The following is an 18,584-nucleotide window of genomic DNA, read 5'->3' as shown; positions in this document are numbered from 1 at the left end:
GAGCGTCATCGTAAGGCACTGGAGTGGTTACGTCAGGTGTACACTGTGTTACTGAAGGGGTCATGTTACAGTGTTACTGAAGACGTCACACTAGTGTTACTGAAGGGGTCATGTCACAGTGTTACTGAAGAGGTCACACTAGTGTTACTGAAGGGGTCATGTTACAGTGTTACTGAAGAGGTCACACTAGTGTTACTGAAGGGGTCATGTCACAGTGTTACTGAAGAGGTCACACTAGTGTTACTGAAGGGGTCATGTCACAGTGTTACTGAAGAGGTCACACTAGTGTTACTGAAGGGGTCATGTTACAGTGTTACTGAAGACGTCACGCTAGTGTTACTGAAGGGGTCATGTCACAGTGTTACTGAAGACGTCACACTAGTGTTACTGAAGGGGTCATGTCACAGTGTTACTGAAGACGTCACACTAGTGTTACTGAAGGGGTCATGTCACAGTGTTACTGAAGAGGTCACACTAGTGTTACTGAAGGGGTCATGTCACAGTGTTACTGAAGAGGTCACACTAGTGTTACTGAAGGGGTCATGTCACAGTGTTACTGAAGAGGTCACACTAGTGTTACTGAAGGGGTCATGTCACTGTGTTACTGAAGAGGTCACACTTGTGTCACTTAAGGAGTCGCGCGTCACGGATAAGGCTCACGTCTGTGTTACTGCGTGACATGACATCGTTACTGAGTGGGTCACGCTAGTTACAGGTAGAGAGCGGATTCTAGAAGGCATTATAACCATCCACTCACCCCCTTACCTCTCCCCTCTCTCTCTCTCTCTCTCTCTCTCTCTCTCTCTCTCTCTCTCTCTCTCTCTCTCTCTCTCTCTCTCTCCTCTCTCTCTCTCTCTCTCTCTCTCTCTCTCTCTCTCTCTCTCTCCCTCTCTCCCTCTCTCTCTCTCTCTCTCTCTCTCTCTCTCTCGTGTCTCTTCCCCTTCCTCTGTTATCTCCACCCTCCCCCACCCTCCCCCCCACCCATGCCATCTCTGCAGCCAGCGAAACAGGTGGGGTGTGGCCCCACAACAGGTGGGGTGTGGCCCCACAACAGGTGGGGTGTGGCTCCACAACATGTGGGGTGTGGTTCCACAACAGGTGAGGTGTGGCCCCACAACAGGTGAGGTGTGGCTCCACAACAAGTGGGATGTGGCCCCACAACAGGTAAGGTGTGGCTCCACAAGTGGGGTGTGGCCCCACAACAGGTGAGGTGTGGCCCCACAACAGGTGGGGTGTGGCCCCACAACAGGTGGTGTGTGGCCCCACAACAGGTGGGGTGTGGCCCCACAACAGGTGGGGTGTGGCTCCACAACAGGTGGGGTGTGGCCCCACAACAGGTGGGGTGTGGCCCCACAACAGGTGGGGTGTGGCCCCACAACAGGTGGGGTGTGGCCCCACAACAGGTGGGGTGTGGCTCCACAACAGGTGGGGTGTGGCCCCACAACAGGTGGGGTGTGGCCCCACAACAGGTGGGGTGTGGCCCCACAACAGGTGGGGTGTGGCCCCACAACAGGTGGGGTGTGGCTCCACAACAGGTGGGGTATGGCCCCACAACAGGTGGGGTATGGCCCCACAACAGGTGGGGTGTGGCCCCACAACAGGTGGGGTGTGGCCCCACAACAGGTGAGGTGTGGCCCCACAACAGGTGAGGTGTGGCTCCACAACAAGTGGGATGTGGCCCCACAACAGGTAAGGTGTGGCTCCACAAGTGGGGTGTGGCCCCACAACAGGTGAGGTGTGGCCCCACAACAGGTGGGGTGTGGCCCCACAACAGGTGGGGTGTGGCCCCACAACAGGTGGTGTGTGGCCCCACAACAGGTGGGGTGTGGCCCCACAACAGGTGGGGTGTGGCCCCACAACAGGTGAGGTGTGGCTCCACAACAAGTGGGATGTGGCCCCACAACAGGTAAGGTGTGGCTCCACAAGTGGGGTGTGGCCCCACAACAGGTGAGGTGTGGCCCCACAACAGGTGGGGTGTGGCCCCACAACAGGTGGGGTGTGGCCCCACAACAGGTGGTGTGTGGCCCCACAACAGGTGAGGTGTGGCTCCACAACAGGTGGGGTGTGGCTCCACAACAGGTGGGGTGTGGCCCCACAACAGGTGGGGTGTGGCCCCACAACAGGTGAGGTGTGGCCCCACAACAGGTGGGGTGTGGCCCCACAACAGGTGAGGTGTGGCCCCACAACAGGTGGCAGGAGCAGCTCCGGAAGACACACCATATGGCCGGTGGAAGATCCTTGTACTGACGAACCCCGTGTTCTCCACCTACACTAGGTGGTGATACACCCCGTGTTCTTCACCTACACTAAGTGGTGATACACCCCGTGTTCTCCACCTACACTAGGTGATGATACACCCCCCGTGTTCTCCACCTACACTAGGTGGTGATACACCCCGTGTTCTCCACCTACACTAGGTGGTGATACACCCCGTGTTCTCCACCTACACTAGGTGGTGATACACCCCGTGTTCTCCACCTACACTAGGTGGTGATACACCCCGTGTTCTCCACCTACACTAGGTGGTGATACACCCCGTGTTCTCCACCTACACTAGGTGGTGATACACCCCGTGTTCTCCACCTACACTAGGTGGTGATACACCCCGTGTTCTCCACCTACACTAGGTGGTGATACACCCCCGTGTTCTCCATCTAAACTAGGTGTTAGTACATCCCCGTGTTCTCCACCTGCACTAAGTGGTTATACACCCCTCGTGTTCTCCACCTGCACTAAGTGGTTATACACCCCTCGTGTTCTCCACACACACTAGGTGGTGGTACACCCCCGTGTTGTCCACCTTCACTAGGTGGACCACACATTATCATAATGATTTTATCCTTTATCGTTTATATAACTGTGTAATACGAAATAAGCAGTTTTCTTTAGAAAACTAAATGAATACGTTAAGAATAACCAATTTAACTAAATGGCTTTTATTATCTATTGGTAGAAAACGAAGTTAATCCGATTAGGATCTCAGTGCGGTCCGCTGGGAGACGTCACGAGACAGAGACAGCGAGAGGCTCTTGTTAAGAGATAGAGACAGCGAGAGACTTTTGTTAAGAGATAGAGACAGCGAGAGACTCTTGTTAATAGATAGAGACAGCGAGAGACTCTTGTTAAGAGACAGAGACAGCGAGAGACTCTTGTTAAGAGATAGAGACAGCGAGAGACTTTCGTTAGGAGATAGAGACAGCGAGAGACTCTTGTTAGGAGATAGAGACAGCGAGAGGCTCTTGTTAAGAGATAGAGACAGCGAGAGGCTCTTCGTTAGGAGATAGAGACAGCGAGAGACTTTCGTTAGGAGATAGAGACAGCGAGAGACTTTCGTTAGGAGATAGAGACAGCGAGAGACTCTTGTTAAGAGATAGAGACAGCGAGAGACTTGTTAAGAGATAGAGACAGCGAGAGACTTTCGTTAGGAGATAGAGACAGCGAGAGACTTTCGTTAGGAGATAGAGACAGCGAGAGACTCTTGTTAAGAGATAGAGACAGCGAGAGACTTTTGTTAAGAGATAAATACAGCGAGAGGCTCTTGTTAAGAGATAGAGACAGCGAGAGACTTTTGTTAAGAGATAAATACAGCGAGAGACTTTTGTTAGGAGATAGAGACAGCGAGAGACTCTTGTGAGGAGATAAAGACAGCGAGAGACTCTTGTTAGGAGATAGATACAGCGAGAGACTTTTGTTAATAGAGAGAAAACTCATTGTTATTCTTCAGGTGGCGGCGTACGATAATACCCTCCTGGGAGTTGCCGGGTACGATAATTCCCAGCGCATGTGCGCATGACACCGTTAGCTGCCACATGCCCGGGTCACCTTCTCTTGTGTCCATTGTGAACCTAGCCAGCCTAGCTTAACCTAGCCAGTAGTGCATCCCTAGCCTAGCCTAGAGTCTAGGAGATTAACGGGCCTAACGGTCGTTAAACCTTCGCTTGTTGGGTACGAATTAAACGAGTTTAACCAGAGTTTAACGTTATGTTAAACGAGCGTAACTTTTATCCTGACTTTGGTTCATTATTTCACAAGTCTAGTCTGTAAAACTAAACCTATTCTTTACCCATCTGTCGTGACCACGTGCCCCGTGTACTTGACCCCGTGTATCGGCAACCCCGTGTACCTCGCCACCTGTGTTAACCCTCATGTACCGCTGCTGCTGTACCGTACTGTACCCCCCATACCCTGTGTACCATGCCTCTCTCTCTCTCTCTCTCTCTCTCTCTCTCTCTCTCTCTCTCTCTCTCTCTCTCTCTCTCTCTCTCTCTCTCTCTCCCCAGAAGCAGGCAGTGAAAAAACGAGCAAGTTCGGATCGTGTAGTGGCGACTGCGCAGCTCGTTTGCGCATCCTATAGTTCGTGGGGGGGAGGGGGGGAGGTGTTGTCGTGGCAGAGGTCAGAGGTCATTCCATCTATACACCTGACTGTCGTCGTACCGTCGCGCACAGGGGCAGTGCCGTCGTACCGTCGCGCACAGGGGCAGTACCGTCGTACCGTCGCGCGCAGGGGCAGTACCGTCGTACCGTCGCGCACAGGGGCAGTACCGTCGTACCGTCGCGCGCAGGGGCAGTACCGTCGTACCGTCGCACTCAGGGGCAGTACCGTCATACCATCGCGCGCAGGGGCAGTACCGTCGTACCGTCGCGCACAGGGGCAGTACCGTCGTACCGTCGCACTCGGGCAGTACCGTCGTACCGTCGCGCACAGGGGCAGTACCGTCGTACCGTCGCGCGCAGGGGCAGTACCGTCGTACCGTCGCGCGCAGGGGCAGTACCGTCGTACCGTCGCGCACAGGGGCAGTACCGTCGTACCGTCGCGCGCAGGGGCAGTACCGTCGTACCGTCGCACTCAGGGGCAGTACCGTCGTACCGTCGCGCACAGGGGCAGTACCGTCGCGCACAGGGGCAGTACCGTCGTACCGTCGCGCACAGGGGCAGTACCGTCGTACCGTCGCGCACAGGGGGCAGTACCGTCGCACTCAGGAGCGATACCGTCGTACCGTCGCACGCAGGGGCAGTACCGTCGTACCGCAGGCAGGTACAGCTTGGTGGTTGCATGGTGGTGGGGAGGGAAGATGTGTGCCAGGTTGTGGCAGATGAGCAGTACTGGTCTGAGCGACTGGTCGTGTGTGTGTGTGTGTGTGTGTGTGTGTGGCACAGTGCCAAGCCCCCCCCCACTTCCACCTTCCCCCCCCCGCCTAATATATGGTCTGGGACGATGCTGGTCAAGTGAAAGGGGGGGTTGGAGAGGGGGGGGGAGGAGAGGAGGGGGCTGCGCGGGGCACGACGGAACGACCCTTGCGCACGACGGCACGATGCATGAGCACGACTGTAAGGCCCTTGAGAGCACACACGACCGTACGAGTCTTTTGGGAGCACGACGTGTATGGCCTTTGATGCCAACTGCCTTAGGGTCATGTCAAAGACCCGTACCGTCGTGTTCAAGGGTCGTACCGTCGTGTTCACGGGTCGTACCGTCGTGTTCAAGGGTCGTACTTTCATATTCAAGGGTCATACCGTCGTGTTCAAGGGTCGTACCTTCATATTCAAGGGTCATACCGTCGTGTTCAAGGGTCGTACCTTCATATTCAAGGGTCGTACCGTCGTGCTCAAGGGTCGTACCTTCATATTCAAGGGTCGTACCGTCGTTCTTAAAGATCGCACTATTTTCCATAACGGGGTTTAACAGACGTCATATATTTTCACACACGAGACGTACACAGACCATCGATTGGCGCTACACTGCTGACACACCAGGTGTAGTAGGTGTAGATACACACCTGAGGGTAGTACACTCCAGGTGTGTGTGTGTGGAGGTCACTGTGGGAACCCACTTCCTCATCTGGGTCAGGCGTGCGTTGGAAGAGAGAGAGAGAGAGAGAGAGAGAGAGAGAGAGAGAGAGAGAGAGAGAGAGAGAGAGAGAGAGATAAGCTGCTGCATTAAAAGAATTTCGACGGGAAAAATGTTTTTTTCTTTTTTTTTCTTTTTTTTTTCTTTTTTTTTTTTTTGCCCCGCAGTAAATTGCTATATACATCATGACTGAGTCTGAACGGCGAAGGGCAAGGTTAGGTTTCTCCCAGCCAACGTAATGTTATATATATATATATATATATATATATATATATATATATATATATATATATATATATATATATATATATTATCCCTGGGGATAGGGGAGAAAGAATACTTCCCACGTATTCCCTGCGTGTCGTAGAAGGCGACTAAAAAGGGAGGGAGCGGGGGGCTCGAAATCCTCCCCTCTCGTTTTTTAAATTTCCAAAATAAGGAACAGAGAAGGGGCCCAAGTGAAGATATTCCCTCAAAGTTCAGTCCTCTGTTTCTTAACGCTACCTCGCTAATGCGGGAAATGGCGAATAGTTAAAAAAATTACATATATATATTTCTTTTTTTTCTTTCGTATATATATATATATATATATATATATATATATATATATATATATATATATATATATATATATATATATTATCCCTGGGGATAGGGGAGAAAGAATACTTCCCACGTATTCCCTGCATGTCGTAGAAGGCGACTAAAAGGGAAGGGAGCGGGAGGCTGGAAATCCTCCCTTCATTTTTTTTTTTTTTTCCAAAAGAAGAAACAGAGAAAGGGGCCAGGTGAGGATATTCCCTCAAAGGCCCAGTCCTCATCCTCTGTTCTTAACGCTACCTCGCTAATGCGGGAAATGGCGATTAGTATAAAAAAAAAATATATATATATGTATATATATATATATATATATATATATATATATATATATATATATATATATATAGAGAGAGAGAGAGAGAGAGAGAGAGAGAGAGAGAGGTAGATAGATACTAGGCTAAGCCAGGTACCTATTATGTCAACCAACCCCCTAGGGGAGGATGAACAGTTGGGTTGACTGTGGACCAACTGGCGCAAGTAGGATTCGAACCTATGCACTCGACCCTGAACAACCCGTGAATGGGTCATAGTCAGCAACGTTAGCTGCTACACCACGTACGTCCATATTACATATATATCCATACCCCCCCTTCAGTGAGACTTCTGCAGCGCCCAGGAAGTTAGCCACGCCTGCCTGTCAGAAACCCCAGGTCTAGAAGTGTGGTAATGTTGTGGTTGCGTGGTCCAGTGTGGCAGTTGGCTCTCGGTCTCCCAGGACATTGTGACATGCCGACACTGTGACTGTCATGATGGACTGTGTCCACACAGGACGTGGACCGAGAAAGTGTAACCTGTCATGTCTGGGGAGCGTGTTTCCCGCTGGGTATGTGTGTGTGTGTATGTCTGTGGTGCAGTTCGAGATGGAGTTGTACTGGGTGGTTGTTTAATGCTTGTTGGACCGTTACATATCATTTTTTCTTTCCTTCTCTTTCGCCAAGATAATTTTTTGGATCATGTGGATATTATTTTGTCCCTAGGCTTTTTTTTTTCTCTTTTTTTTTTTTTTGCTGTTTTGGTGTTCCAAATTGCGTGTGAGTTTTTAAAGATAACCTGTGTCAAGTTTTTGATAACAAGAGAAGTGTTTTTGACAACGAGAGTTAAGTTTTGTTTATAAATTACAGCCATGTTAATTTGTTTAACTGATAGAATGATATTATTGATAGTTAGCGAAAGATATTTAACCAGAAAATTATCTTGTTCATTTTCCTAAGTACAAATAATTATTTTAAGGGAAAAAAATGCTTTTCTTCAGCACCGTTGTGGGCGTTTTGACAGATTAAAAAAAAAATAAGAAACGCTGTTGAAATCAAGGTTATTTTTTCATGTTAGTTGTACTAGTCTAATGTGTGGACTCTGTCTTGCTAGGTTAATTTTGACAGCGATCTTCATGTATCATTTTTTTTTTCCATCAGCAAGAGTACACATCTTGACACACACACACACACACACACACACACACACACACACACACACACACACACACACACACACACACACACACACACACACACACACACACACACACACACACACACACACACACACACACACACCCCGTTATGAACATTGTGTTTTGACAGCTGCATTCCCGCTGTTGACCAGCTGGAATATAACGTTTCCCCACACACTCACTCACTCACTTGTGACCCGTAGTGTTGACAGCTGGAGCACCGCAGCTGACAAACCAGTTTAATGTTTTTTTCTGGTTTTTTTTTTTGCAAGACAGACTATATTTATTTATTTTTTTTCTAGGGCAATCACCTTGTTTCACCATGCCTGTAGGGGCCGGGCTGGCAAGGGCTTGTGGAGTTAGATGCTTTGAAATCCTCTTCTGTCTCATTCTGGTAAAGGGATTACCACGAAGGGGGATGAAGGGGGGATGATGTGAGGGGGGGGTTAAACATTCCCCTCTCGCACCCACCCACCTCCCACTCACCCACTCACTCCCCTTGTGGTAAGCCCGGATCATCTGGTGGGAGATTTCGTTCAAGCCTAACAGGGTCGTTACAGTCTCGATCATTACCCCCGTACAGTTAGTTAGTTAAGGACTGTGATGGGGCGAGATGGTTGGTTAAGGACTGTGATGGGGCGAGATGGTTAGTTAAGGATTCTGATGGGGCGAGATGGTTAGCTGAAGACTGTGATGGGGCGAGATGGGTAGTTGAGGACTGTGATGGGGCGAGATGGGTAGTTGAGGACTGTGATGGGGCGAGATGGTTAGTTGAGGACTGTGATGGGGGCGAGATGGTTAGTTGAGGACTGTGATGGGGCGAGATGGTTGGTTGAGGACTGTGATGGGGCGAGATGGGTAGTTGAGGACTGTGATGGGGCGAGATGGTTAGTTGAGGACTGTGATGGGGCGAGATGGTTAGTTGAGGACTGTGATGGGGCGAGATGGTTAGTTGAGGACTGTGATGGGGCGAGATGGTTAGTTGAGGACTGTGATGGGGCGAGATGGTTAGTTGAGGACTGTGATGGGGCGAGATGGTTAGTTGAGGACTGTGATGGGGCGAGATGGTTGGTTGAGGACTGTGATGGGGCGAGATGGGTAGTTGAGGACTGTGATGGGGCGAGATGGTTAGTTGAGGACTGTGATGGGGCGAGATGGTTAGTTGAGGACTGTGATGGGGCGAGATGGTTGGTTAAGGACTGTGATGGGGCGAGATGGTTAGCTGAAGACTGTGATGGGGCGAGATGGGTACTTGAGGACTGTGATGGGGCGAGATGGTTAGTTGAGGACTGTGATGGGGCGAGATGGTTAGTTGAGGACTGTGATGGGGCGAGATGGTTGGTTAAGGACTGTGATGGGGCGAGATGGTTGGTTGAGGACTGTGATGGGGCGAGATGGTTAGTTAAGGACTGTGATGGGGCGAGATGGTTGGTTGAGGACTGTGATGGGGCGAGATGGTTGGTTAAGGACTGTGATGGGGCGAGATGGTTGGTTGAGGACTGTGATGGGGCGAGATGGTTAGTTGAGGACTGTGATGGGGCGAGATGGTTAGTTGAGGACTGTGATGGGGCGAGATGGTTAGTTGAGGACTGTGATGGGGCGAGATGGGTAGTTGAGGACTGTGATGGGGCGAGATGGCTAGTTGAGGACTGTGATGGGGTGAGATGGTTAGTTGAGGACTGTGATGGGGCGAGATGGGAGTGTAGATGGGTGGATGGGGTCATTATGCGCATGTGTCCCTGGTGCATTTGATGATGGTCGGGGTCGTGGAGGGCCAGTGTCCACCACTCTCTTACCACATCCCTGCCCAGGGATTACCATCTCTCTCTCTCTCTCTCTCTCTCTCTCTCTCTCTCTCTCTCTCTCTCTCTCTCTCTCTCTCTCTCTCTAGCCATTGTGAAACGAGGTCTCGCGCTGTGTTGAAAGGGGGAGGTCATCCTCGCTGAATGGCCGCACAGTATGCGATTGCAGACGTGAATGAACGTTTTGCGCATGTTGCTCATGGCGAACGTTTGCGCATGTTGCTCATGACGAACGTTTTGCGCATGTTGCTCATGACGAACGTTTTGCGCATGTTGCTCATGACGAACGTTTGCGCATGTTGCTCATGACGAACGTTTGCGCATGTTGCTCATGACGAACGTTTGCGCATGTTGCTCATGACGAACGTAGATGTCAAGGGCTTAATTTATCGTCATCCAATACCTAAAAGAATATCTTTTTTTTTTATCATTAGATCGTCGCACAGTAGCTGGATTAAAAAGGATTTCATTTTTGAAGAATTTTGAATTTTTGTGTCTCGTAAATTAGGATGATAATTTCTGGCACCAGAGTAAATACGTAGCGATTTTTATTTCTATATGTTTTATAGGACGGCTCAGTTGATCAATGGAATTATCAGTTATAGGATTCATAGAATTTATCACTCCATTTTCACTAGGGTAAGTTCGTGCTGTCGGAAACGCGTTTCTCTTCGATCACTCACATATGTTACCCTGCTCACTCTTCCTCCTCCTCTGCTCTGTGCTCAGGAAAATGTTTCCGTTGCGTCACTGAAGCGTTGTCAGCGTCCTGGTGCCAAGGAAAAAAGAGAAAAGAAATCCAGTCAGTTCCATCCTGCCATGAGCGTATGATCTCGGTGCCAGGGGCTGTAGTGGCTTTGGGAAAGGGTGGAGACGATGCCATGTGTGTGAGAAAAAAGAAATAATGATGAATGGGAGTAAGCGAGAGAGAGAGAGAGAGAGAGAGAGAGAGAGAGAGAGAGAGAGAGAGAGAGAGAGTAAATGTACATAAAGCTAAAGGAATGGGAGGTGTGTAGAGAAGTAGTGTGTTATGTGTGGTATGCAGAGAGCGGGTGTGGATCACACGGGGAAGGGCCGTGAATGGTGGAATTAGGGAGTTCAGTCAGTCGCGAACGGAAGAGCAAAAGGGGAGATCGAGTGCGGACGGTGCCTGCAGGGAAGGAGTGCGAATGCTTGGAAGGAGTACAAGAGAAAGCATTAGAGATCGAGAAAGTTCGAGGACCTGGGAAAAGGAGGGCAAATGAGAGATGGGCTGAGTGTATCAATGAACTTTCGAGAGAATGAGAAAATGTCTTAGGAGGAGGTGAATAGAGTGAGGAAAATTGGACGACTGTGAGTAGAGTAGATTGGAAAATGATAAGAGGCAAAGTGGGTGAAACAGATATGAAGAGAATTTTTGTGGAGGGCTAGTGGATGTGTTAAGTGATAGGGGGGGGGGGGGGAGCGGATGTGGTTTGTCTCTGTAGAGGTGGCATACGGCGCGTCACGGTGGACAATATGATGAAAAGAGAGAAGGTGGTGAAAGTCTTGCGTAAGATGAAGTGTGACATAAGTGGGGGGAGGGGGACAGAACTGGATGGGATTGCAGTTGAGATTGTCGGTAAAGTTGGGTGACAGGTGTCACGTTACATGATGTTTGCATGGTCCAAATGGTGTTTCATGACGAGTGGGAGAATGCATGTGTAATACCCATATGCAAAGGCAAGGGAGACAAAATGACTCCTTAAACACCTTAAGTGTTTGTATGTTGAGTATACCTTGGAATTTGTGGGGTGGTTGGAGTGGTGATCGAGAGAGAGTGGTGTCGGGCATGCTTTGAATATTGAACTGGAGAAGATGAGTGTTGCTTGAGGTGGGTATGTGAGCCGGGCGCTCGCTGTGACCCATGTTCCAGGGTCAGGATGCGTTAGATAGTATGCCAGGAAGAGGGGGAAGCTAAGGGAAGAATTTAAAGCCAAGAAATACTGAAATGGCTTTAGAGAGGAGGAGGAGGATGAAAATCAAGTGGTGTGTTTCTCGTGGTCAGAGAAAGAGTGGGAAAAAATGAGGGCGGGAGTTTTATGGCTGGGGAGAGAGGGATCTGGGGAGATGGGGGTCAGAGAAGAAAGCAGCGAAATGAGGAGGTATGCGAGCGAGGCAGGCGGGGGTATGCCAGGTATGCTGGAAGCTCTGTCAGCATACTCTCCCTAAGGCTGACTTGCTGGGACAGGGCTTTGTGTGTGTGTGTGTGTGGAGTTTATGCCAAAGGCCGCTGTCAGCAGAGAGTCAGGCCGGTTGACCTGTAGGGGGGGGGGGATGTCACCCTGGGGGTATGCTGAAGGCCGCTATCAGCATAGTCAGGCCGTATGACATGTCAGGATTACCCACAAGGGGTCATGCTGAACGCTTCTGTAAGCATAGTCTGCTGAAATTCGTGGCAGAAATTCTACGGCTTTTAGTACGCTGGATTGGGTATCACCGAGAGCTGGGGGTGTTTGGGAGAGAAGGCCAGCGATGGCAAGAGCATCTGACTTCAATGAAGTTCGGGGATCTCGAAGTCACCTCGATGTCCGACGTCAAGGGCGGCCACAGAAGACGCCCAGGTCGTGGGGCTGAAGAGCAGGCTGTGTACGAGAGGGCTGTGAGAACCCGACGTCTGGAGTGTTTCTTGAGGGTTTCGTCTTCTGCGTGAGGCGGAGGAGGAGTGGGTGGGCGGGCGGGCGGGTGGTTGGGTGGAGGAGACCTTGTGGTCACTGAGGGTGTATGTAAGGGGTGGGCGGGCGGGCGGGTGGGTGGAGGAGATCTTGTGGTCACTGAGGGTTCATTTAAGTCCACCGTATTGCCGGCCGTCTTGTGGTGGTGGTGGTGGTGTGAGGGACGGGAGATCCAGGCTGGCTGAGGACGACTCACGCGGTGCCCTTTGGATGACGTCGAAGGTGTTCGTTCAGGAAGATGGTGTGGGGAAGGCGAGGAGGGCGGTGCCCCCGGGGAGAATGGGGGTTGTGCCCGCCTCCTGCTGCTGCTGCTGTCTCCACCGCTACCACAATCAACCACCACCACCACAATCAACCACCACCTGCAGGTGAACTTGGACTGTGTCTCAGCTGCCTCCCCAAAGTCAGCCCCGCCCCCGAGGGAACTGTGTGTGGTCACCCATCCCCCCGGGGCTGTGGCTCCCCTGAGGCACTCCTGATAAAGGGAAAGTTCCCCTGGGCGGGGAAGGGAAAGTCCTCGTCTCCTTCAGCTCCTGCAGGGGAAAACTGGAACGCACACGACGAGGAGAGAGAGAGAGAGGAAAAAAACAACTTTGGCCTGATCTAGTTAGGAATAAAATGCTCTGGTGAGTAAAGGCAAACTTATTGTAATGGTTTTGGAGAAATAATGACAACACGTGTATATCTATCTGTCTCTATCTATCTATCTATCTATCTATATATATATATATATCTATATATATATATATATATATATATATATATATATATATATATATATATATATATATATATATCAGGCACTCCTGATGAAGGGGAAAGTTTCCCGGGGCGGGGAAGGGAAAGTCGTCGTGTCCTTCAGCTTCCTATGAGTCCACGGGGAAAAAGAAACACGATAAGTTCCCAAGTGCACTTTCGTGTAATAATCACATCATCAGGGGAGACACAAGAGAGAAATAAGTCAGTTAATATCAATCGAAGAGACGAAGCTGTATATATATATATATATATATATATATATATATATATATATATATATATATATATATATATATATATATATATATATCCTCGCCAGGATCACCTTGCTTGTGTTCGTAGATCGCCAGTTCCCTCCGGGCGACGCTCACCCCAGACGGGTCATAACATGATGGTGGGCGGGGATGTCACTGTGTTGTTTCACGTCGTCCTGGGTCGATTTGGTTGAAAGTTCTGGTTGTGGTTATACAGGCTTTGCTGTTGGTCGACCCAGGTTATATTGTCAGTCACAACCTATTTTTTTTGGGGGGGGGTATATGGTTATGGGTTGTTCAGCGGCCCTGTCATGCAAGGCTGGGCCCAAGATGTGGGGGGTGTGGGTGTGTGGGGTGTGTGGGGTGTGAGGTGGAATATCCAGAGGGTAGGGGCAATTGGTGAGGAGATGAGAGAGAGAGAGAGAGAGAGAGAGAGAGAGAGAGAGAGAGAGAGAGAGAGAGAGACGGGAGTCACCCCACACCCCAGACTTCTCTCTCTCTCTCTCTAGGAGACATTGATCAATCTTAGGCCAGCCATAGGTTTGAGTCTACTTATGTCCCTTAGTGCTCGACCCTTATCTCGCCCTGGTCGAGGTAAGGGACCATCAGTTCGTCCACAGCACCAGCAGGAGGTGGAGGAACCCACCCCCATCTGACGTGTGGGAGGGCTCATGTCCTGCTGTGGTGAGGCAGCCGTGTGTGTGTGTGTGTGTGTGTGTGTGTGTGCTGTTCAGGTACGAGATGGCGACGTGTTGGCACAAGGTGGTGAGGGTGAGGTAGGGGTGATGAGGGGGGAGGAGGAGCTGGTCTACTCCGGAACAAGAGACAAGCTGGAGGGCGGGTGTGGGTCTTGTGCGTGGAGAGGGACCTCTCTAGCCAGGATAGAGGATGAGACACACACACACACACACACACACACACACACACACACACACACACATATATATATATATATATATATATATATATATATATATATATATATATATATATATATATATATATATATCTTTCAAACTATTCGCCATTTCCCGCGTTAGCGAGGTAGCGTTAAGAACAGAGGACTGGGCCTCTGAGGGAATATCCTCACCTGGCCCCCTTCTATGTTCCTTCTTTTGGAAAATTAAAAAAAAAAAAAAAACAAGAGGGGGAGGATTTCCAGATCCCCGCTCCCCCCCCTTTTAGTCGCCTTCTACGACACGCAGGGAATACGTGGGAAGTATTCTTTCTCCCCTATCCCCAGGGATATATATATATATATATATATATATATATATATATATATATATATATATATTTTTTTTTTTTTCAAACTATTCGCCATTTCCCGCGTTAGCGAGGTAGCGTTAAGAACAGAGGACTGGGCCTTTTTGGAATATCCTCACCTGGCCCCCTCTGTTCCTTCTTTTGGAAAATTAAAAAAAAAAAAAGAGAGAGGGGAGGATTTCCAGCCCCCCCGCTCCCTTCCCTTTTAGTCGCCTTCTACGACACGCAGGGAATACGTGGGAAGTATTCTTTCTCCCCTATCCCCAGGGATATATATATATTTTGATATATATATATATATATATATATATATATATATATATATATATATATATATATATATATATATACATGTAAGCGCTCGACCAACATTGGTGAAGGCCGCCTCGCCCACATGAAGCACCATTAACAAACACAGTGTTGACTGGTTCTCACAAAGACAGTCCTTGTTGCATTATGTGGATAATCATTGTGCATCTGGCAAGGTCGCAGGTGGTGGCTGTAATCGTCGTACTTAGATGATCATTGTTGTACTTGGTTGTATAATTATGCCGTTTTATTACTCTATTGGTTCTCGTGTGTGTGTGTGTGTGTGTGTGTGTGTGTGTGTGTATAATAGATACGTTTATGAGCGTCTGAATCACCCACGTACATGTATCGTTAGCTATATACACAGAGTGTAATGTCTTCGAAGATAGATAATCAGTTAAAGGTTTTCTTTGGACCCCAGCATGAGGGGTGGCTCGTACATCGTGAGCGAAAGTTGTTGTACCTCGCTGTGGTGGGATTTATTGACGGAGAGAGAGAGAGAGAGAGAGAGAGAGAGAGAGAGAGAGAGAGAGAGAGAGAGAGAGAGATTCATATGTCTCGGAGGCCATGATTACTGTGGGGCGCGGGGCTGGGGAGGGAGCGAGCAGCGAGGGGGCACGGCAGGGCAGGGAAGCCTTGGGGCTCGTGTGTACAGAAGGTGCCGGGTGCGTGATGACCTGAGTAATGGTGACGGTGAGTGTTCACGAAACGTCTCCAGAAGAGGAAGGTGTTTGACGCTAAATGGCGAGATTAAAATGGCCCTTTTTTTTATTATTCATATGAAGGTGGAAGATAATGTTGTTCTTTGCGTGTGTGTGTGTGTGTGTGTGTATATATATATATATATATATATATATATATATATATATATATATATATATATATATATATATATATATATATATATTCTTACATATTCGCCGTTTCCCGCGTCAGCGAATTAGCGTTAAGAATAGAGGACAGAGCCTTCGAGGGATTATCCTCACTTGGCCCCCTTCTCTGTTCCTTCTTTTGGAAAATCAAAAAGAAAAAACGAGGATTTCCAGCCACCCGCTCCCTCCCCTTTTAGTCGCCTTCTACGACACGCAGGGAATACGTGGGAAGTATTCTTTCTCCCCTATCCCCAGGGATATATATATATATATATATATATATATATATATATATATATATATATATATATATATATATATATATTATATGGCCATGGGAAGCTCCGGACTAACGGCGGAAGTGAAGAGTACGGTAGTATCGCCAGGAGAGGCCAGGCCATCGTACCCAAGTGCCTTATTGTCGTACCCTGTAGTGTCGTAACCATTACCTTCAAGGTTTGTATCGTTGTGTTCAAGGACCGTACCGTCGTGCTCGAGGGATCGTACCGTCGTGCTCGAGGGATCGTACCGTCGTGTTTTAGGGTCGTACCGTCGTGCTCAGTGCTCGTACCATCATCTTAAAAGGGATTAAGCAATAATATATAGAGATGTTAATAGAAACCTACGACAGTTAAAGTGTGATATAAAGCATAGGTATACCTAAACACGTACCCAAAGTACCATACTTAAAAAGAGGGACGGAGACGTAGCCCTTAAAACGGTGAGGGCAAGATTTTAGGGTAACTCAATTTTTTTTTTCTTTTTTTTGGGGGGTGGGGGTAAAAGTGAGAATTTCTTTTTTTTTGTTAATCTCTCTGCTCTCTCTCTCTCTCTCTCTCTCTCTCTCTCTCTCTCTCTCTCTCTCCACCAGTGAGAGTGACCCCTTTGACCTGCCCCAGCCTGGTGACCACACGTCCGGGCTTACATTACCCCAGGTAGGCCTATCCCCTACCCTCCCTCCTCCCCCTCCCCTCCCTCCCTCCCTCCTTCACACTGCTCCTGCCCACAGTAGGCCTATCGTGTCATCATTGATATATATATATATATATATATATATATATATATATATATATATATATATATATATATATATATATATATATGAGTATAATCGTTTACATGGGACTCTTGTGTCGTAAACTTCCTCCTCCTGGTCTTCGAGAACCGTCAGTCCGGGAGGTCCCTGCACACGTGTGTGTGTGTGTGTGTGTGTGTGTGTGTGTGTGTGTGTGTGTGTGTGTGTGTGTGTGTGTGTGATGGTTCCTCCAGTTCACCGTCAGGTTGTGTGTGGTTCTCTGGGCCTGAGCCAGGCAGCTCGTCCCTCCTCTAGCCTGGCAGCGACACGAAGACAACACTTCCAAGTGGAGTTTAAACTCTCTTTTTTCCCTACTCATGTTACCCACACTCTGCATCTTCCCCCACAGCTGCCCACAGCACTGCTCTGTACTCCCCTACATCTCGGGTGCTTCTCTACCCTAAAGAACCTTAAAGGATATCTCATTATTGCTCCTGTAAGGACCTGTGAGGGTATCCAGCCACTGAGGAAGCCTTAAAGATGTACCAGTTCCTTCCTCCTGACAGCCAACACCAGTCGCCAGGACCCAGGCCGGTACTCACAGATGGCTGGGTCCTCCTCGAAGTCTGGCCAAGATGGACATTATTCCTTCACGAAGTTATTCATTGCCGCCCCGCCGGTTTTATGTATATATATTATTCATTCATCTGTCTTCACCAGTTACTAATTTTCTCCTATTTTTGTTCGCCAGTATTTTGCTCTCCCGTGCTTTCAAACCCTCGTGGTCGTGGGTCCCACTTTGTGACATTGTGACCGACGTAACACTGTCGGTAACATACACTGGTTACGACCGTCTCAGGTGCAAACAAATGCGAGTCTGAGAACAGTGATGAAGACATTAATCATGGCTTCTCAGGTAGAAAGGCTTAGATAGGGAGAGAGGGAAAGATGAGGGAAGAGGTAGGGGAATTCTGTAGCTTCACCAAGCGATGAATGGAGGGATTATAAACGGTCAGGTCTCATGTGTCTGGTGTCCACACACAAACTGTAGGAAGCGTCAGCAGGCGCAATGTCAAAGGGCCAAGTCCCGTAGCAGAGACATAGACAGACGGCCCAAGAGAGCAGTGGCCAAGAATGATACCCGTAGGATAGGGAGAAGGACAGCAACACCACATTGGACCGATGGGGGATGGGCAGAGGAGGAACCACCTGAGTCGTACTTTATCCTAAGGGGAATTCAACCCTCTTTAGATTTGAAATAGACGTTCGCGAAAAGACGATTAAGGCGCCTACACGACAGTCCCAAGCCTTTTAGGAAGGAGACTTTGTGATGTCGATGATGTTGTGGGCTTCCATGACAGTAGGTGGTGAGATATGTTATTGTTTAGCTCTCTGCTCCGTCCAGACCCCCAGACTCCTCTCCTGTCCTCCTGACGTAATGTTCTTCTCTCCCCAGGTGTGCACTCCCTCCCGATCCACCTTCTTCCCACCACTGCATCTCCTCAATTCTCCTTTCCTCCAGGTATGTCCTATTCCATGACTTTTATCTTTGTTTTAATCTGTCCAGTTTCTTTTTTTCCCCACTTTCTGTTTGTCGACAAGAATGGAAATGGAATCGTGGGATTTATTAGCAGAAATATCACGTACAAAAGCAAGGATGTGATGTTGCCACTATATCTAAGTCTACTTAGACCGCACCTCGAATATGGACTGCTC

At 48.9% G+C, this 18,584-nt stretch overlaps 1 protein-coding gene across 2 annotated transcripts in view; it reads left to right on the top strand.

Moving 5' to 3' along the window:
- Positions 1-18,584, top strand: part of LOC139751285 (uncharacterized) — a 282,214-nt gene that overhangs the window by 157,538 nt on the left and 106,092 nt on the right. Inside the window, exon 2 of one of the 2 annotated variants that reach the window (XM_071666606.1) lies at positions 18,325-18,390. The exons of the other annotated variant lie outside the window; for it this stretch is intronic. Coding sequence (XP_071522707.1) covers positions 18,325-18,390 — 66 coding nt within the window. The remainder of the gene's footprint in view (positions 1-18,324; positions 18,391-18,584) is intronic. 2 annotated transcript variants of the gene reach the window in all.

The sequence above is a fragment of the Panulirus ornatus genome, chromosome 11, assembly GCF_036320965.1.
Source record: "Panulirus ornatus isolate Po-2019 chromosome 11, ASM3632096v1, whole genome shotgun sequence".
Taxonomy (NCBI): domain Eukaryota; kingdom Metazoa; phylum Arthropoda; class Malacostraca; order Decapoda; family Palinuridae; genus Panulirus; species Panulirus ornatus.
This window is presented reverse-complemented; position numbering and strand designations above follow the sequence as displayed.